This window comes from Hakea prostrata, chromosome 3 (assembly GCF_041222555.1).
Source record: "Hakea prostrata isolate BN-2017 chromosome 3, UWA_Hpros_2, whole genome shotgun sequence".
NCBI lineage: Eukaryota > Viridiplantae > Streptophyta > Magnoliopsida > Proteales > Proteaceae > Hakea > Hakea prostrata.
The window spans coordinates 8,891,034-8,911,188 of record NC_142602.1 but is presented as its reverse complement, the minus strand read 5'-3'; the positions used below and the strand labels follow the sequence as shown (position 1 = coordinate 8,911,188).

At 38.5% G+C, this 20,155-nt stretch overlaps 3 protein-coding genes across 3 annotated transcripts; 1 reads left to right on the top strand and 2 right to left on the bottom strand.

Moving 5' to 3' along the window:
* Positions 1–266: 266 nt before the first annotated feature.
* LOC149020647 (cysteine-rich RLK (RECEPTOR-like protein kinase) 3) lies at positions 267–8,053 on the top strand. Its single transcript, XM_089148863.1, has 7 exons — positions 267–1,391; positions 3,850–3,963; positions 4,064–4,203; positions 4,284–4,494; positions 4,582–4,816; positions 6,668–6,812; positions 6,906–8,053. The coding sequence occupies exons 1-7, from the start codon at positions 617–619 to the stop codon at positions 7,230–7,232; spliced, it is 1,947 nt and encodes a 648-aa protein (XP_089004989.1). The 5' UTR covers positions 267–616; the 3' UTR covers positions 7,233–8,053.
* A 191-nt stretch (positions 8,054–8,244) lies between these two features.
* On the bottom strand, positions 8,245–14,249 carry LOC149020646 (cysteine-rich receptor-like protein kinase 42). The gene is made up of 6 exons (XM_089146959.1): positions 12,710–14,249; positions 12,397–12,510; positions 11,922–12,269; positions 11,428–11,662; positions 9,108–9,249; positions 8,245–8,953 (listed from the first exon to the last, which is right to left on the bottom strand). Exons 1-6 carry the CDS (start codon positions 13,521–13,523, stop codon positions 8,609–8,611), a joined length of 1,998 nt encoding a protein of 665 aa, XP_089003085.1. The 5' UTR covers positions 13,524–14,249; the 3' UTR covers positions 8,245–8,608.
* Positions 14,250–15,192: 943 nt separating this feature from the next.
* On the bottom strand, positions 15,193–19,319 carry LOC149020645 (cysteine-rich receptor-like protein kinase 46). The gene is made up of 8 exons (XM_089146957.1): positions 18,798–19,319; positions 18,279–18,612; positions 18,050–18,178; positions 16,693–16,820; positions 16,357–16,567; positions 15,910–16,144; positions 15,624–15,774; positions 15,193–15,532 (listed from the first exon to the last, which is right to left on the bottom strand). Exons 1-8 carry the CDS (start codon positions 19,209–19,211, stop codon positions 15,215–15,217), a joined length of 1,920 nt encoding a protein of 639 aa, XP_089003083.1. The 5' UTR covers positions 19,212–19,319; the 3' UTR covers positions 15,193–15,214.
* Positions 19,320–20,155: the final 836 nt, after the last annotated feature.

Below are 20,155 nucleotides of genomic sequence, written 5' to 3'. Positions count from 1 at the left end.
TTTTCTTTACTGATTCAAGAAGTTTCTTTGCCGTGGAGTAAATAATTCATTTTTCGGATTTTCGCTGGCAATGCCCCCTCTGTTTTTTTTTCCTTTCTTCCTCTTAATCCCCTCGAATGATTATCTTGTTTTCGCGATTGAAACAGCAACTCTAATTCATAAATGAAATTCAATATATTCACCTATAATGCCCCTGTTTAACAATTGTAATTGATGCTTATTGTTTAATAATCATTGAAAAGTTGTCTAAGTTGGTCAAGTGGCGGTGGATTGTTTTTTCATCCCACCTTCCTCAGTTCATCTTTTGGCTTTTGGGGTCGAAAGGGTTGACCTGGTTTCAGGTACTTTTGAGAGAATTTTTTGTATATTTGTTTCTTCGAAAAACTAATGGGAAGGAAAGAGAGGAAAAGCGGATCCAAGTGGGATGGTGAATTTCTTTCACCTGTTCATCGGTTTCTTCAGCGCTATCATCATCCAATTCCCTACGTCGCAGTCAAGCTTATCTGCTTGAAATTCTCTTTCCAGTGTACTTCGTGGAGAAGACGTCTGGAACTTGTATCGTTTCCTATCTCCAAGAATCCTCTTCCCCTCCCCTCTTCTGCTTCGTCGTTTCACCATGTCTTCTGCTCTGTGTTCATCAATTATCTTTGTATTGTTCTTGTTTTTCTTGTTGTTTGGAAGCCTTTCTGTTGCGGACCCTAGAGCTACGATGGCGGGTCTTATATGTTCCAACAATACGGCATCGCCGGCCGAGCGCCAGAGCTTCGTTAATAACTTTGTCGCGGCCATGGATGCTGTTACTCCTCAAGTGACTTCCCGTAGATATGCTAGAGTCGTCACTGGAAGTGGAAATACAACGGTGTACGCGTTTGGTCAGTGTATGCATGATCTCTCGCAGACGGACTGTGACCTATGCTTTGCTCAGTGCAAGACCCAGATCCCTAAGTGTGTCCCCTTCCAAAAAGCGACTCGTGGTGGTCGAGATTTCTTTGATGGCTGTTATTTGAGATATGATGAGTATGATTTCTTCAGCGAAGCTTTGAGTACTCAGGACCGGACTGTTTGTGGAAACCAGAGCTTCTCTGGGAATCGGGTAGCTTTCAGGCAGAACACCATCGTCCTCATGAAGAACTTGAGTGCCCAAGCACCCAAGAATGGTGGTTTCTTCGTTGGTTACGTGGATCGAGGAAACTCCACTGTGTACGGATTGGCACAATGTTGGGAGTATTTGAATGCAAGTTCCTGCAGTAGTTGTTTGCTAAATGGGGTCTCAAGGATTGGTTCGTGCCTACCAAATAACGAAGGAAGGGTGTTGAACGCTGGGTGTTATATGAGGTATTCGACACAGAAATTTTATTACAATTCAACGAGCGTTGCAGCTGGAGGTGGAGGTCAGTTTATTATTTCCTTTTCTATGTCTGTTTGGGGAATATGTCAGAGAAGATTTGTGTTTCTTGGTGCACACTTTAAGATCGTTTATTCTCGTTAATTCGTCATATACGTTCTCCATCATAGTTATGGCTATTAAGTTCTACGAAGAAGCCTTCTAAAATTTCTTATAGATATTTCTAACGTTTTTTCAGTCATGCCCTTTGCCAGAGAGAGGAAGTAATAAGATTAGCTGTGTAGTTATGTCTCCGTTTCAAATTACACTCTGACAAAGTAGTCTTATATACTGTAATTGTGCCCTCTGCCAAACTTGTGTTCAACTGTACAGACTTTTATGCCTAAGAGGACATTGAAAATCAGTGTAGAACCCCCACCTCAAACCCCCTTCCCCCCTCTTTAGGATATCCTTTGTCTTATGGATACACCTATTCACCTGGAAGGTTGATGAAAACTGGCTACTGGAGAACAATGACAATTAGTGCATAATCCCCACCTCAACCCCCTTCACCCTCCCCTGCTATTTAGGATATCTTATGTCTTTTATGGATACATTTATGCATCTGGATGGTCAATGAAAACTGCACAAGTGGTTCAAGACAACCAAATTTTTCGGTCCTTTTGGTCAAGTGATTCCAGTCTGTTCTCCGAGGAGCTGCGGTCATTAAGTTTCTCTTAGAAGGCACCACACAATTTTTGGAATACAGGTTTGTGTTAAAATCCTTTAGGGAATGCTGTACTGCTGGGAAGTACTCAATGTTTACGGTGTGTTTTAGGCACAAAACCAACTGTTAGGCATCTTTTGGTTGAATGTAAAGTGATGTGAAGTCAAATGAGTAATAAATTAATAATGTGTTCTGATATGTAGAGTTACTAATCATAAGGTTACTAAATCGGCTAGCAAAAATTTCTACTAAATCAGCTAGCAAAAATTTCAATTAGATTACTTTGATTTGTGTGGAATGTAATAATTGCTACTATCTTAGAGTTACTAATCATAAGGAAATAGTTATTTTCACTTTCAACAATGTAATAATTGCTACTATCTTATTTATCTGTTCTTAATATATATTATAACTTTTATATCCAACCATACATACCCTTCATGTGTCTAAATATCCTGGGCACTTGTTCAAGTGTAGTCTTTGGCTGACATGGATAACAATGTTTTCCTAACAAGACTTCCCTTTGATCTCTTTCAAACCACTTTGAGGTTTGTTTTGCCACCATTAGTGTGGCATAGTGTATACAGTGCTTGATGCAGTCATGTAGGTGGCCTATAAGTCCACTCTTTGACTTCTGCTAGAGAAACCCTAAATTGCAGAATCACAGAACTTCACCGGAACAACTTTGTTTTGCTCTTCTACTGTTGTAATTTATTAGATTGTTAAGCAGGAATTACTTATTGGTACAAGTAGAGGCTTTGCATGGTTGAAGGGCTTTTGGCTTTCCAGTATTGCAATGTCCTTGTTGGTGGTATGAAGAATCTCTTAGGTCAATTTGTGCCCAGGTTCTGTTGATTCAAAAGAAATGCACCTTGGGATGGGGATATTATGAATGCAAAGACAGGTGGAAATTATGAAGATGCATTGATGGGTATGCTACTTAAGAAGAAGAGATTTTTTTCTCGAATATTTAGAATACATGGTTGCGTATCTTTTCCTCTGTTATGGATATTTTGTAGGGGACTTGATAGACTTCACTAAACACAGAACATCCCCTTTGTGGGGTTGCAGACTTGATTTGTTAAGATTCTGTTCTGTGTTTTTTATTCTTCAGATTGTACTATGGGGCTGCTATTCATGAGATGAAATTCCCCCGTAAGATGGGATCAATGGATGGAGAATAGAGTGATCTCCTAACCTGAGTATGTTTATTAAAGGCTCTACTTAGTTGAGTGAGTATGTTAGCTCTGAGTTCGGTGTCTTCCATTGGGAATGGTGGTGGAATTACAAATGGGTGTCATCTAATGCTTTAGATTCTGTTACTATAACTTGAACGAGTGCTGCAGAGATGGAATATCCATTGGAGATGCTCAAGTACTATAGAGTCTAGATTGAAATAGTACTGAAGGAGTTTGTTCTAATGATATGGTATTGCCGAGTTAATTGGACAACGATGCAGTATAGGTCGTGATTCCATTTGCTTTTCATTATAATAATCTTCCATGTACATGGTATGAAGCTGTTGGTTGTTGCATTCAACTTGTTCTTATTATTTAGTTCTTTGGAGTCATCAGTGCAGGGGGGAAAATATATGGGTGATATCCTAGAATTGTTTAGATGCTATTCCTGGGAACCGACTGTTGGGACTGTATTAACACAATCGTTTTGAACAATTGAGTGCACTTGTACATTGTTTTTGGATTTTCTTGTTCCTAAACTGTAGTATAAAATACGCTGCATTTTCTGTGAGTTACATCCAATAGGATCATACTGCTGACAGTTATACTTTGTGGATCAGGAGGCCACCGCTTGGCCATTATTTTGGCTGTTATTCCTTCTGTATTGGTCGCCTTGATGATTGTTGTGACAGCAATTTTTTTTGGAAAGAGAGAACTTGTGAGGCGGAGGAGAGGTATATAGACCAATTTGAAATTTTCAATTTCAGAACTCTTTTAGTTCTTTCCATATAATCCAGGATCCTACTGACATTTGATTTTGGATATGTTCTTCAGAGAGGAAACAACTTGGTGCACTGGTGTTAACCGTAAATAAGTCTGAACTTAATTTTAAATATGAAACTCTTGAAAAGGCCACAAACTACTTCGACAATTCCAATAAACTTGGTCAAGGAGGATCTGGTTCAGTGTACAAAGTAATCCTTATGTAACCAACTTGTTCCACAGATCAGTTATTGAGCTTTTTATGATCTTAGACTATGTTTATTGCAAACAGGGAATTTTTCCAGATGGGAGGGTTGTTGCCATTAAGAGGCTTTTCTTTAATACAAGGCAATGGGTTGATCATTTCTTTAATGAAGTCAATTTGATCAGCGGTCTACATCACAAAAATCTAGTAAAGCTGTTGGGTTGCAGCATCACTGGTCCTGAAAGCCTTCTTATTTATGAATATGTTCCGAATAGAAGCCTCCATGATTATCTTTTTGGTAAAATTATCTGCCACGTAAACCTATTTTAATAAATGGTTACTTTCTTTCTCACGACTCTGAATGTGGGTCAATTGGCTTGTTTAGATAAAAATAATGCTCGACAGCTAAGCTGGGAAGTGCGATTTAAAATCATCTTGGGCACAGCTGAAGGCTTGGCTTATCTCCATGAAGAATCAAACTTGAGGATTATTCACAGAGACATTAAATTAAGCAATGTACTGCTCGATGAGGACTTTACAGCTAAGATTGCAGATTTTGGGCTTGCCAGACTGTTCCCTGAAGATAAGACTCATGTCAGTACTGCTGTCGCAGGAACTCTGTAAGTTTACGAGTCCTTCCACTCCCCAATTTGATATTTTAATTACTTGTGTTTTTTTGTCTCCCTATCTTGACCTAACATACAAAGAATAAAAACTTGAAATCTGAAGTGTCTTAACCATATTAGAGGGTCCAGTTTGGGACTTGGAACCTTCATTTTAACCATCTAGTGTTTTGCATCTTGGTGGATTGTGGTTGGGTTGTTCTATTTCAGATCTTCTTTGAGTGAGGCCAATTTAATGGCCTGTCTTTGTCCTGTTTAGCCGTGTTTTGGGTACAGTTGGATTCATGATTGTGATTGTAACTACAGGCTTTTAGCAATAGAAAAAGGAAAACCCGAAAATTACAGCCCATAGAATGTTATTCTTACATATTCAAACACCAGCACTAAATTATTAATTGTTAAGACATTTTCCGTATATCAGTTAAATTTTGGGCTTTAATTGAATAAATATTATTAGTTAGATATTTATCTAATTATAAGCGTATGAGATTCATAAATTAAAACTATTGGCAACAAGATATAAATAATTTATTTAGCAATTATGGGTTTTGGTTGTCAGTCATGCATATTGTGGGTATAATGAGGACGTTTTCTTCCTTCCCAGTCTTGGACACTTATTTCTTTATTTCAACATTTGTTGGATTTCTGTTTCAAAAATTTGGTAAATCGAAGGAAACAGTTCACTTCAAACAGTCAAGGTCTAGTGGTCTTTTTCCTGTATCAACCAATATCACCCCTGCCACTGTTTTTATTTTTTCTTTTGGGATTTTGTTGGGTGTTGGGGGGTGGGGGGGGGGGGCGGTTTGTTGGTCTTTTCATGCACTTGCTCTGGTATTCGCCCATGGCAGATGATGTATCCCAGACTATCTGGATCAGAATTCTTTTCCAGCGATTTCAGTTCCATGTACATTTGATTTTGATGAACAACACCCATTCAGGGGAAACTATACTAGTAAGGATAGTTTGAACTAAAATGGTTTGGTTTTGTTCCATAAATTTCAAGTCAAGGGATTCTTTCATATTTTGGAAAGATCTGTGGCTACTGGGTTATTTGAGTGGCTGGTGGAGGGAAAACACAAGTCACTGGCACTGGTAAGCCCTATAAGAAAGCAAACAATCCATGCAAGGTTACTAGCTGACCAACTTGGCATCCAAATGCTTATTGCCTTGGTTGCCTGGGTTGGCATTTGGTCGACTTGATTCCCTTGCATCCATCCATCGCAACGACTTGGTTCACCTAAAAACTGTGATAGCTATGTCTGCATAAGGTCAGCCTGGTAAAAAGTGGGATATCTAGAAGTACATCTTTTCTGTCCATCTTCCTAATTTGGAAAGGAAATGGAAAATCAGGAAATGTCATATAAAGGTGTATACAGGGCACCAGATGAACCTTCAATAAATGGTGTCAATGGGCTGTGATATCACTTGTGGTTGGAAGAAAGGAGACGGGAAAGATGGATGGAAAGGGGGGGGGGTTGGTTAGAGAAGTGCGGTTGACACCGTACATATTATGACCCTCTCCAGACCTAGCAGTGGCAAGAGCCTCTTGCACTGGATAATGGGTAGCACCATAAATCTTACTATGAATGAAAATGGGGGGCCAAAAACCTAGTTATCGTTGGACACCATGGAACCCTCTGTTGCAACAGTAAGGCTGCTCCTTTGAGATGGATCGAGCTTTCCTGCAAAGTGAGGGTAGCTGCGTACGATGATCCTTCCTAGACTCCGCAGTGGTGTGGAACTTGTGTTGGGTAGTCAAGGACTCCGTTGCCAAAGTACATGCACAGGCAGAGGCCCACTTTAATGTTAATAGGTATATACATTCATGTTGAACTTTGCATTTTGTAGGGGCTACATGGCTCCCGAATACGTGGTCTGTGGCAAATTGACTGAGAAAGCAGATGTATATAGTTTTGGCGTCCTCGTGATTGAAGTTGCTTCGGGAAAGAGGAACAATTCCTTCTTGCAAGACTCATTGTCTATTCTACAGATGGTAGCACTATCTTTTCTGTAATTTTTCATCTCTTGTGATGGTAATATACTCCTCGGTGAGTAGCTTGTTCATCAGCTGTTTATGTTCTTTCAGGTTTGGAACTTGTATGGATCAGGTAGGCTATCGGAGGCTGTTGACCCACAGCTGGAGGGTAGGTTTCATCATGAAGAAGCTTGTCGGATATTCCAAATTGGGCTACTTTGTACTCAAGCCTCTGCAGAACTGCGGCCATCAATGTCAATGGTGGTAAAAATGCTCACTGAAAAGCATGACATCCCCAGGCCAACACAGCCACCATTTCTTAATTCGAGGAACATGATGACTTCCATCATTCCACCGGGAAGCTCCAATTCCCAGCCTGAATCCTGTGGCCAGTCTTCTGGAAATAATGAAACGGACAGCTTGATTGAACCCAGATGAACTAATTTTCACTTGGAAGAATTTTGCTTACATAATGGGTTCTCATCTTGTCATGTTACCTATACCTGGCTTTCCTCCGGGCCTATGACTGGAATCAAGATAGAGACTCTACGCCATTGATAGATCAAGTCTTCGGTAGTTTTCTGCATTTCCTTGGGTTGTGGCTCAATCTGGGCTGAAGTTGGAGAGCCCCGGACGATTTACTAGGTGGTGTGTTTGATGACTGGAATTCACGTGGTGGCGATGTCTCATTAGGGTGAAGGCAGTGTTCACATTCTAGTCTTATAGGCGTGCTTCACATGATGTATTCTTAGATATCAAGAAATCTGTGCTTCTCATTTTTGTCGACTTTTGAAGTTGGTGCGGCTGTACTACTGTTATCCATGTCTTCTCGCAGATATTGACACCTTCTGACAGCAAAAATCTGGATAAATTTTTCCAATGTAAATTTATTTATTATACTAGTGCTTACTGTGTGCAGTGTTCAAATTTATTGTTGTTTAATCTTCCAGTTGAATACCGGCCTGAGATTGTTTTTGTTTCTTTGAGAATCAGATCAGAAGCCTCATTTAGAATAAAATGAATTTGTGATAATGGTCACAAGATTTTCTCAATTCTGGACACATCACATTCAGGTAGCAATTCGTTCAGTGCCGCTATGCAAGGGCAAGTAGTTTTCTTGTCCTATTTTTGAACATATATCCTGTTCCAACCTACACCATCAACCTTTTATAAACTAAGATTTGTCTGCTGTGTTACGAAACTTCAAGGCACAACTTCAGAAAACACTCTCGAGTCTTGCCAAGATAAGCTATGACAGATACATTAGTAAATTACCCAAAAGCTCCGCAACTGGTATTATTGGAATCATAAATCGGCTCTCACTAAAGAAATTGTCTTTTATTTATTTATCCTTTAGATTAATCTTAGAATCTGAAAAACTAATTTACAGGACTCAGTATGATAATCATCATGTGTTAATTTTCTATATTCAGGAGGGGGGCAATGCTACAGAAGAAAATGAGAATAAAATAAAAAATAAAAAAAGAATACCAAAACATTTCTATTTTACCCCCAAGGTAAGTAAACTATTACAAATCTCTTTATCCCTGTGTACCTCTTTGATTCTGCATATTACACGGAGCAAGCGATCTCTTCTTCATTAGCTCCTCTTCTGATTCATAATTGACTCAAATTTGTAGACTATAACGAGGTCTTCCTCTTCTGATTCATAATTGTGTCAAATTTGCAAACTATAATGAGGTCAAATGTATGCAATACTGAAGTATCAACATTGTTCTATCCATGAAAATGGCGCACAACTTTTCCATAATAGTCACAAATATTATCTGAAGCTTTGAGAAGTGAGATTGCTTCTACCTTGGCTGAGATACTTCAATTGTCAAAGACCCACATGATGACCCAAAGGATGATCCACATGATGACCCAAATGAAGATGAACCGCAAACACTGAAAAATTCAGTGGTGTCCGATGTCCAACTATTATTCAGGAATGGAGGCTCTGCTGGTTTAGGAATCACATAATCATCATCAGTGAGCATCTGAACCACTTCAGACATGGATGGTCTTGAAGACACAGAAGCCTGTGTGCAGAGAAGTCCAATTTGGAGCACATCACATGCTTCTTTTACTGAATAATCATCTCCCAATGATGGGTCGACAGAAGCTAACAATGTATTTGACTGATAATTGCTCCAAACCTGAGGTCAGAGTCATCAACCATGTTTGAATTTTCATGAATGGTTGATCATTTATGTTTAACATTTAGTTTACAAGAAAAAGTAGCAGATATAATTTGACTCGTACTATAAAAAATACCGAATGTTTGACCATTTCAATCAAAGTGACACTTACAGTGTGTAGAATGGAACCATCCTGCATGAAAACACTGTTTCTCCTACCACATATAGTCTCAAGGACGAGAACCCCGAAGCTAAAAACATCAGCTTTCTCCGTTAGTTGCCCACGAAGAAGATATTCAGGAGCCATGTACCCCCTAAACAAAATAAAAGAAAAAAGAAACTATCATTTCCAGAAAGCAGACCAAACATCACCAATAAGGAAAAAGTCCAATCATTTAGTAAATATACTGATAGGTAATGGGGCTTCAAGAAGCAGAGAGCATTTCAACCCTTCCCAGTCCCGGCAATGGTGGGAGCCTCATGCATTATGTTCACCCTTCACTGAAAGGTGATATTGATGCTTTCACCAGTGGGATGGGGCTTCAAGGGGCATCTAAGTTCAACTCTAGGTGGATCTAAAAGCCTGAAAGCCGCTAGCACCTTTCATGTAGCCATTCTATAGAGTGGCACTTAATATCGAAGAATAGATTAAATCCATGCTAAAATTCAACATAAGAACTGGATCTTACTCTGTTAATCTAATTGATGCAGTTAGGACTGTCAAATTGGGTCAACCAGACCTCAAAAGACTTTATCTTGCCCATGGTTCAGTTCCATGGACCTTGGGCTTCTTGTTTTTGGGTTTCTTGATGTAATAGACCTAATCTGTAAACCCATAAAGTGGGTTTAAATTCATATGCAGGATTAGTAGTTAAGTTTGATTGTTTTTAGTCAGATTAAACTGCTTATTAGGTATGCAGTTCTATTAAATTTATTTGCGTTATACGAGTTTACTAGAGTGATAGGAACTCTGTGCCAGTCAAATTTGGAAATTTTAAAGGTTTATATATATGTAATACATGTCCCATCAAATGAAGATGACTTGAGAAGAATATGAGTTTTTTCCTCAAGTTTTGGTACTGTTTAGATGCACATGGGATTGGTATCCTAACTCTAATTTCTTTTTCTCGTTTCTTCATCCTAAAAAGATCAATAATGTCTCTCTTTTTTCCCCTTTGATAAGTCTGATTTCTTCCCTTAACAATGCAATCATTCCTTTTATCTCATATCTAATTGTATATTAGTTTACTAGGCATACTAGCATTTGAGATCCAAATAGAGATCTCCAGATTGCACCAATTGGTACCAGAGCAGATCATACCATGTATTCCTTTGCATTCAACTCTCAAATTCACTTGCCCAATGGAAAGCATATTACAGTGTTTATTGAGGGCAAAACAATAGTTATTGGCTTTTGATCTGTGGCAGCTATCTAATACAAGACCAATCAGATAATCACTGACTTGAGGATGAAGTCTTCGTCAAGTTCTCCATTCTCAGTAATCTGATGAGGCTTCTTGTGAAGTGTTTGATTCTTTTCAGCACATTATAACATTGTATGAAGAGTGGTAGGAAGAATCAGAGGCATTGTTGATGATGATATAATTGTGCACCCTACAACCCCCTCCAATTTGCTAAACATTCGTTCTTCAAGGATTGTTTGGCCATGGCGTTAAAGAAGGTGATTGCAAGAGTGCAGTCACGTGGCAAGCTGATCAGGTTAACATGAGAAAGACCTTTCCAATTTAGGACAACCAATGATAGTGAGGGTGACAAGATGATTAGTATTTGTGAAGCAACAACAAAATCTACTGCAGCAATTGGTGTTCATATTATTTTTTCTCTTCCCAATGATTTTCAGCCATGGATGCAACCCCAAGCTTCTTATTCTGGATTTTGTTCAAGTTTTAGACAAGAAGCTAACCCCAATTCATGTACTTTTATTTCTAATGTTTTATGAATTTCAAGGGAAGTTTTTATTACACCTATGGATTGATGTAATTCAAACTCAATGAGGTCTCATAAGTCTTTATTTTCAGCTATGGTTGGAGTTCTATGGACCTTGGGCTTCATACTTTGGTTTATTGAAATATGGACCTAATTCATAAGGTCATAATTACTGCAAAAGATTAGTAGTTAAGGAAGTAGTGGATTAGATTAAGATAACAGCGATGGAGTTCCATTTTGAGTTTATCAACTTTATTGAACATGTAAGGCTGATTATGAGTCCTCTTATGAGTCAAATTAGAAGCATCTTAATAAACTGACTCTGCCACTGTTCTAATGAAACATCATCTTTCATCTCTCACCAAGAATTTGTAGCTGAAAGAGCAAAAATTTGGGGTTTCTTATATCATTTAAGGATAGCACATTGTCCTAGTTACTTGGCATGAACAGCATGACCTGATGCAATCATATGTTCTGCAAGCAAGAAATGATATGAAATGGAACCAAATCCAGTGAAAAAATGACTGAAATGAAGTTTGACTTACATTGTTCCTGCAATCCCAGTGCTAAGGTGAGTCTTATCAGTTGAAAAGTGTCGAGCGAGTCCGAAGTCAGCAATCTTTGCAGTCATATTCTCGTCTAGGAGAATATTACTACATTTTATGTCCCTGTGGATTATTCTTGGTTGAGATTCATCATGAAGATATGCCAGCCCCTTGGCTGTTCCAACGATGATGTTAAATCTCTGCTTCCAGGTTAAAATTTGGGTCTTGTTCTTACCTACACACAGCCAAAATAATAGAACCCACTAGTTAAAAGACATATTTGTAAAACCTAAGGCAACATCATACTTCTGTGCATTGGCAAATCAAAATAATTTTTAATTATTACCTAAACAGTAGAAAAGAGCACCAAATTGGAAGTCAAAGGTTCTCAAATTGGAACTATTGTTATTAGATTATTTAATAAGCTGCAAGCTGTAAAGGATGTGACTCACTCAAAGCTGAGCAGTGAAAAAATAAGTCTGAAGGAGACTTACCAAAAAGGAACTGATCAAGACTATTGTTGGGAACAAACTCGTAAACTAGAAGGCTTTCTGGGCCTTCAATACTACAACCCAGAAGTTTTATGAGGTTGTCATGGTTGATTCTACCGATCAAGTTCACCTCATTGAAGAATTCATCCACCCAATGTCGGGTGCCAAAAGCCAATCTCTTGACAGCAACAATCCTTCCATCAGGGAGCTCCCCCCTGAACACTGTACCAGCTCCTCCTTGGCCTAATTTCCTTTTTGTACTAAAAGAATCTGTTGCTCTCTCAAGTGTTTCATATTTGAAGTTCAAATTAGATCTATTTGAACTTAAACCCCCACTGAGCCTGCCTTGTGCTGGAAGATAGAAGAGAGGGTACTAGACGTCAGAAACATTGATCTATGAGATGAAATTATGGATTCAAGAAAGCTACTTCTACCACATGGTATTAGGTTGCCAGAATGGTAGTCATGATAAATATACCTGTATGTTTCTCCGATAATTTCGCATACCCTAGACAACCACCGAGTAGAGCAAGCACAAGAAAAGCAATGATTGAAACTATGAAGAATGCGGAAACCACTCGACTTTTAGAATCTGAAAATGCATGAATATATGGTATGAGATTGAGATAAGAAGCTAAAATAAAAGAAAAATATATTAGACATTGCAAACAGAGAAACAAGAAAGAACAAAGACACCCAGAAAAATACACAAAGTCAGTGAACGACACAAGCATCAATAGTGGACTGCGAATTAAAATAAAAAACTTATAAAATAAAGAACTACTACATACTTGAATCAACAATTTCTCTGGCTTCGTCATTATAAAACTGGGTGGTTGAATACCTCAAATAACACCCCGCATTCATTGCAATCCCTTCCGTTCTTGGCAGGCAAGAAGTCAGCCTTCGAGATGCGCTTCGCAAGCAAGCTGTGCATCCGCTCTTGCTCAACGTCTTCCAACATTGGGCTAACACATATACAGGGTTAAGGCCACCCTTGGCCTCTACCACCCCAAATCCTTCATGGGCTGATGCAATTTGCGTAACATTAATTAACGAATGAGTGAGTTTGTTAAAAAAGTCGTGATACAGATACGGCTGCATCACCCTACCGGTGGTACCACATTTGATTGTGTCGGTTTGAGCTTCAGAAACCTGATGGAAGAAGTTGAATCTGTCATAGCGGAGGAAACAACCGTTAAGATATATTCGACCAGAAGGGGATGGAAGACATTGTTCGAGTCTGTTGCGGCCCATAGAGAAGCACTGTTCGCAGCCGCTCTTGTTGAGGCCTCCGAAGCATTGGCCCAGAGCGTACATGACTGGAGAAGCGGAAGAAGAAGAAGACGGTTCTGGGGATAGGAATGACCAACCCTGGGAATTCGTGGGAGCTTTAAGTTTCATCAGGGGATTTGGGTCAGAGATTTTGGTTAACAGGGAGACATTGGAGGAAAAGTTACGACAGAATACGCCATCTACTTCGCCTAGGTAATTGGATAGGGAGAGAGGGAAGAAGAGAGAGAAGACAGAGAAGAAGAATAAGAAGATGATTAAGGAAGAGAAACGCAAGGGTGATTGGGGTTCAGTTGGGAATAGAGAAGGCATTGAATTCTAAGAATTGGTCGATGAATACCCAGTTGACGATGTCCTTGTTATGTCCCTCTCTGTTTTTCTGTGACGTTTTTCCTCCTCCGCTTGTTAAGTCCCTCTCCTCTGTTATTTTGTCAGGTTTTCCTTATTGTCTTCTTCCTCCTCCTCTCCTCTGCCCTCGCTTTCGAAGCTTTTTAAGTCCGAACAAATTACTTCGTCTCCTCCTCCTCCAACCCTGAGCCCTGCTGTCGAAGGAGGAAGGAGGAAGGAGGAAGGAGGTGCAGATCCTGGAGCTTGTTCGGAGTTAGGATCTAATCATGCCGTTTTCTCCTTCTGATGATGTTCGTTCAGGTTTTCTTTGTTCTTCTCCTGTTTTTTCTTTTTGGGTGTGGGCTGGGGGAGTGGTTGATGATTGAGAATCACAGAGAGAATTCAGGAGGAGTTGAAAATTGAAGTGGGTATCCTCTCCCCTCTCTACTCCTTATCCTCGGACCTCGCCTCTCTCCTCTCCCATTTGTAGGTTTCTGCCTAATAAGTAGTTTTTATCATATCTCATCAGAAAAACTGTATTTGCTGTGAGTTGTTATTTGCTTAAAAATGCATATCGGAGATGGATATAGCTGTTCGTATGGTATGTCTTGCATCTTTCGGTTGGCGATTTGGTTTTCTGGAACCTTTGTTTCCACTCTTGTTTTTGTCACTTCCAGTTCCGGATTTCCTTACATATGATTTCTCCATTAAAGTAGAATCTTTGGCTTGGAAATGGAAATGGTCTTAAACAGTTAAACGTGGGTTTCTTTTTTCTGCGTCTCTTTCTATTTGATTGGTTGGTTCGAGATTGATTGCGGGAACAGAGGGAGAGCTTACACCAACCTGAGGCCAATGAAAACAGGCAAGAACATCGACATGGATTTTATTTTTCATTTCACTGGGACAGTCTGTGGTATCCAAGTAACATTCTTTAGACTCGTTACTCGTTAGTTCATATTGGGATATATTGTACCTGATTTCAGGTCCCACTTTATCTGGTGATTTCAATGTCGAAAACCGTAATTGAACAGAAATTCTGAAATAAGTAAAAGAAATGCTTAAGCTCTTAAATTGACAATCACACACTTTTCTCTCAAATCTGTGCAAGAGCTAAAAGGTAGTTAGAGGATGAAATCTTCTCAACAGAATTCATCAATGAAACATCATATGAAGATATATTGACCATCAAATTTTGATGATAAAAGCAGTTATTAATGGGAGCTAACTAGTTGTTTCACCTTCCACAGTCTAGGTGTAAATGTGTAATTCGTCTAGAAGAACCCCAAAAAAGACACTTTTTCCTCGTTTAAGGATTTTACCATTTCTGTTGACATCAAGATGTAACCTGAAGGAACCAGTTCACTGTGCAACGGCCAGAAGAGGACATCTGTTGTCTTAAAGAAAGACAGTAAAGCTAATTTCATGTTCCTTACTAGGGCTTTCTGTGCTCTATCAATTTCAAAACTTAGAATTTAACAAACCCTCATGGAGGGTTCTTTCCAATCTTCCTTTAAAGCAAGGGTTCCATTATGTTACAAACAAATCTCTTTCGTCTCAACCGAGTCATATTATGGCCTTGTAGGAACCTGAATTGCACCACAAGATAAAATGAAAAAACTATATAATTAAAATAAAATAAAAACGAGAGGCAAAAATTATGTATTTGTGTGACTGTGTCATTGGTTGTCATTGTTACCATAATGAGGTTTACATGAACTAGATAACATTGGTTCAGAGGTATTTTTATAAGAGAACAAAGGATGTGAACCCCACGTAGTATTTGCAATAAAAGGTGGCTTTGAAGGGGTAGGGAGATCCAAGTCTTTCCGTATAAGCATCTCAATTGCCAGTGTCATTGTAGGGCGCAAAGAGGGAGATCGCTGAGTGCACAGAAGACCCACATGAATAACTCGTATGACATCTTCCATGTCATCAATCTCCAAATATTCATCTACGATTTCCTTCACTGTATTTGACTGAAAGTGCTTCCATGCCTGCAAAGAGGAGATGATTTTGATAAATGGCAAATACATCTATATATGGCTATACGGAAGTGAGCATTTGGTCAGTAAGTTCGAGAATTACAATGGTAACTAGGGTGTCGAGTGATTCGTCTTGGTTGAACTTGTTGTTCTGAATGCCGCTGACTATTTCAAGTACAAGAACTCCAAAGCTATAAACATCAATTTTTTCATTTAATTGGCCATGAGCCATGTACTCTGGGGCCATATATCCTCTTTAATCCATGAAAACCACAAAGCAAGTGTAAGAATCAACAAAGATACAGCAATTGCATGAATATTAAGGAAGGTTTGAAGACTAGTTATGGGAGGGAAGTAATTTAGTATAACATTATGGCGTTCAGACTTACATTGTGCCGCAAATAGGAATCTGTTCAAGGGACATGTCGTCCGAGCAGAACCTAGCTAGACCAAAATCTGCGACCTTTGGTCTGTATCTCAAGTCTAGTAAGATGTTACTTGCCTTAATGTCTCTGTGAACAATTAAACATCCACAGTCATTGTGAAGATATTGTATACCTTCAGCAGTTCCCGTTATGATCCCAAACCTTTTCTTCCAGTCTAGTTCTTTCCTCTTCTCTGGATCTGCACTTAATGGGTAGAACAAGATCAGTCTTAGTAAGTGGAGTAATTCTTAGTGGGTTTCTTTTCCTTGATTAGAAGCCAGGACTATCCCTATCGCCAGGCAAAAGATAAAATAAATAAATGACTTATGACTAGTTGAACCAATGAACAACCAAAACCTGCTCAAAAACCATAAGGTGTTGAACACTGTACTGGTTGTCTGACATGCTTACCAGAAAGGAAATTGTCAAGGCTTTTGTTTGGGAGAAACTCATAGACAAAAAGCGTAACATCGTCTGTGAGACAGCAACCCAGAAAACGAACTAAATTCTTGTGCTCGATTTGACTTAAGATGTACATTTCATTGCAAATCTCATCACTTCGAGTCTTACAGCTAAGAAAAAATCGCTTTACTGCAATTTCTCTGCCATCTTCCAAGCAACCCTGTATAGAACAGAAAAAATAAGCAGGAGCATTATACACAGCACCAAAAAGAAGCAAGCTTAAGTCAGAGAATTAAGAAGAATCTGTAACTCAACAACGTAACACCGCCGGGGGGGGGGAGTTACCTTGAAAACTTCACTAGATGCTCCCTCCCCGAGCTTGTTCATTTCATTAAAAAAATATGTTGCTTTCTCTAAGGTTGAGTATTTAAAGTTCATGATACTTCTGAATATTGGTGAGTTCATATCTATTCCTTCAAGAATTAAAAACTCAACGTGAGATCAGATGAACATCAAAATCCATCCCTGCAAGTAAAGCACATGGAAACAACTATTCAACTTTCTAAGTTCTAACACACACCCCTTCAAAAGAGGGGGGGGGGGGAGAGAGAGAGAGAGAGTCAAATGTGGCTGATTGTTCTCATTATTAGACTCTTATTTTAAGCTGATTCAATTGTTTTGTCAGAGAGTCAACTGAGGCTCATTGTTCTCATTATTAGACTCTTCTACTCTTATTTTAAGCTGTTTCAATTGTTTTGTCTGCTGAAATGTTCTTTTATTTATAATATTTTCTGTGGTACAACCGTACAAGTTACATAATATGACTTATCAGTCCAAAAAGAATAAGAGTATATTTGATAACAAGTAGCTGCTTTGACATGTAAAAATTCTGCAGGTAAAACTGTTATTGACAAATCTTTAATTGTTGCGAGGATGGTGACTTTTCATAAAAAGTTTTCATTTGGTCATTGCCTATCTTTGGATCTAGGGCCCAAAAACATACTCAAAACAATACCGAGCGAACCAAGAATAGGTTCAACTAAGTCATGGGTTCTGAAAAGAGTTAAGCATTAAATTTTACCCAGTTAAACTAGTTTTCATACTAATATTTTCTATGTTGTATTTCCTTCAAAGGAAGAAGAAAAAGACTAAGATAAAACTTGGAAAATAAGAAGAAAAGGGTAAAACTACAGTAGTAATGTAGTAAGAACAAGAAAATAACCCAACCTCAAAAACTGACTGCAACAATTCATACAAATATTTATATATGAAAGAAAGAAAAACACTTCTACACAAACCAAACTAAAAATCTTATGCTTAAAACACTACAGGCAATTAGTTTTTGGACTATTCTACAATTGAGACCCATTTTACATATAAAGAACACAGCAAAGCATTGCAGTTCTATTTTTATATTTTAAAAAATAAAAATACACAACGTTAAATTATCTGAAAAACTAAGAAATCATAAGCTAAGAGCGCAAGCCTGAGGTTTTTTTAACAGTAACCATTATATGGTTTTCCAGGCATTTCATCAAACATATGAACTTCACTCTTTTGACAAACCTTGAGGTTTTCCCATTTCCCACATTTTATTTTACAATCTCTCTTAAGATACATCTTAATTTTCTCAGTTTCAAGCGTTCGAATTGCAAAAAATTATTTTTATTAAAAGAACTGGACAGAAGAAATTGGTAATCACCTAGAACTTTACTTCGCCCCCTGTGTAATCTTACATGAACTGCGTTACCAGCAAGAACTCCAAACGCAATCGCTAGAATGCAGCCAAAAGTCATAACCACAGCATAGCTAGCGTATCTAATAAGAACATCTGCATAAATTTCCAAGATTATGGAAGATTACTGTATTAAATCAGAGAGAGAGAGAGGAAAAAAAGTTTTGGCAGAAAGAGAGAAAGATTGGGCACTTACTCCTAACTGTTGTTCCGTTCATTTGATTGAGGAAAGGGTAATCAGCATATCTCAGAAAACAATTATCATTAGTGATGCGACCCTCTGTTTTGGGCAGGCAATGGAGAATAGATTTGGTTGCATTATCAAGGCAAGTGTAACAAACACCTTTGTTCGTCATCTTCCAACAAATTCCCGACACATACACCTTTTTCGTCCCTGATACTCTCTTCGACAGGTACCAAAAGCTTTCACCATTCGCCACTATTTTCTCCACCAAGTGATCAAACGCTTCCCTCACAGCTATACTGTAATGCTCTCGCTCATCTTTGTCTTCCATATTCGTGCCGCACAACTTTCTTATCCACCACCATCAACAGCACTTGTCAGACAGAAATTGGATGATTCGATTTCTCTCAAACTAATCTTGTTAAAATTCATCCACTCAGGCAACGAAGAACGAAGAGAAGAAGAACGAAAGACAAACAAGGTTTACGATAGAGTCCCTTACAATTTCAACTAAATGGAGTAGTTGATTACCTGTTGTGAGTACGAAGGGGCATCTCCATAGAAGCTGTAGTTCTCAGCTCTCATGAAACAACCGTCGAGGTAGATACGGCCGCCCTCGGCCGGAATACAACCAGAAAGCATTTCGTAGGCATTTTGGAAACAGGACAAGCAATCGACGTTGGAAAGATCGTGATGACACTGCGTCATCACGTAAACCCTATTTGGAGGTTCTCCCATAATTCCAAAACCAAACAAGTTTTTCCTGAGTTGTTTTCTCACCATTTCTGCACTTGCTTTGTAGTTCTCTAGAAACTGTGTTGGGTTCTGAGAATTCGTCTCTTCGCACTTCTGCACCACGATTTCTTTCCGAGGATTTGCGTTTGCTAATTGGGTCAGAGAAGGTAAGAGGATTGGCAGAAAACAGAGCAGCATAAGATCTGCCATGATCGTGCACAAAAATCAATTTTTAATTTTAGTTTCTTCCTCTTCATTTCCCCCACGAAATTTTCCTCTTCTTTAGCTTTTTTTTTCTTCTTTTTTTCTTAACTTTCGTTATTTTCGGTGTCTGCTTAGTGATTTTTAATCCCCTTCTCTCAATCTCTATTTTATTGTTATGATTGTTTTAATTTGTAGAATATCCTGGTTTATTTTGAGCAATCATGAGAGAATGGGGCTGTACAGAGCGTCATGTATAATCAATTCCAACTGAAATTGTTGGAATTTGGAGGACAATGAGGAGGTAATGTAATGCCCAGTTCCAACTTTCATATTTGTATAATTCAGATTGATATTCAAGCCTCCAATCTAAGGAAGAAATCTTTTTATATGGTTACTACCCAAATAAAAATGTGTTACAGTTGTTGGGTGAATTTGATTAATATAAAATATAGAAACACAAATAGTTATAGTTCATTGGGTAAATTAAGGTAATTGGATCAATTTTTTTGGGTAGATGCAGTTAGATCAATCAATTTGATTAAAAGGAATGTTTGGTGTGTAAAGGTAGAATATGTAAATATGGATTTTACAACCAAATTCATAAATAGTTTGTCTTCTAAATAGGGAAAGATATTGCTCTATTCGTCGGGGTAAATGAATTACAATCAGCAAGTTCATGAACTCACCATAACTTTATATCAAAGTTTACAAGTGGTTGGGTTGTGACTGGTTGAAGTGTTGAACCATTGCATTCCACCGTGTCCCCAATGGATTCAGGCTATCTGGTTAGGATCAGTTGTTGCCAATTCCTTCCAAGGTTTGGCTTTTCTTCTCAATGCTGCCCATTGTCTATCTCACCTAATAGATGTCATTTTTTCCTTGGAAAATGTCTATTTTATATATATTATCAATTAGTAACTAACTGGGGGACTTTAGATTCTCTATCCATC

Coding starts and splice junctions, on each gene's coding strand:
- LOC149020647 (XM_089148863.1), top strand. CDS start 617: ATGTCTTCTGCTCTGTGTTCATCAATTATCTTTGTATTGTTCTTGTTT. Junction 4,204..4,283: donor GATCTGGTTCAGTGTACAAA/GTAATCCTTATG, acceptor TATTGCAAACAG/GGAATTTTTCCAGATGGGAG. Junction 6,813..6,905: donor CATTGTCTATTCTACAGATG/GTAGCACTATCT, acceptor ATGTTCTTTCAG/GTTTGGAACTTGTATGGATC.
- LOC149020646 (XM_089146959.1), bottom strand. CDS start 13,523: ATGCCTTCTCTATTCCCAACTGAACCCCAATCACCCTTGCGTTTCTCT. Junction 12,270..12,396: donor ATTATCGGAGAAACATACAG/GTATATTTATCA, acceptor TCTATCTTCCAG/CACAAGGCAGGCTCAGTGGG. Junction 11,663..11,921: donor TCTTGATCAGTTCCTTTTTG/GTAAGTCTCCTT, acceptor GGCTGTGTGTAG/GTAAGAACAAGACCCAAATT.
- LOC149020645 (XM_089146957.1), bottom strand. CDS start 19,211: ATGGCAGATCTTATGCTGCTCTGTTTTCTGCCAATCCTCTTACCTTCT. Junction 18,613..18,797: donor CCCCTTCGTACTCACAACAG/GTAATCAACTAC, acceptor TGGATAAGAAAG/TTGTGCGGCACGAATATGGA. Junction 15,775..15,909: donor ATTCCTATTTGCGGCACAAT/GTAAGTCTGAAC, acceptor CATGGATTAAAG/AGGATATATGGCCCCAGAGT.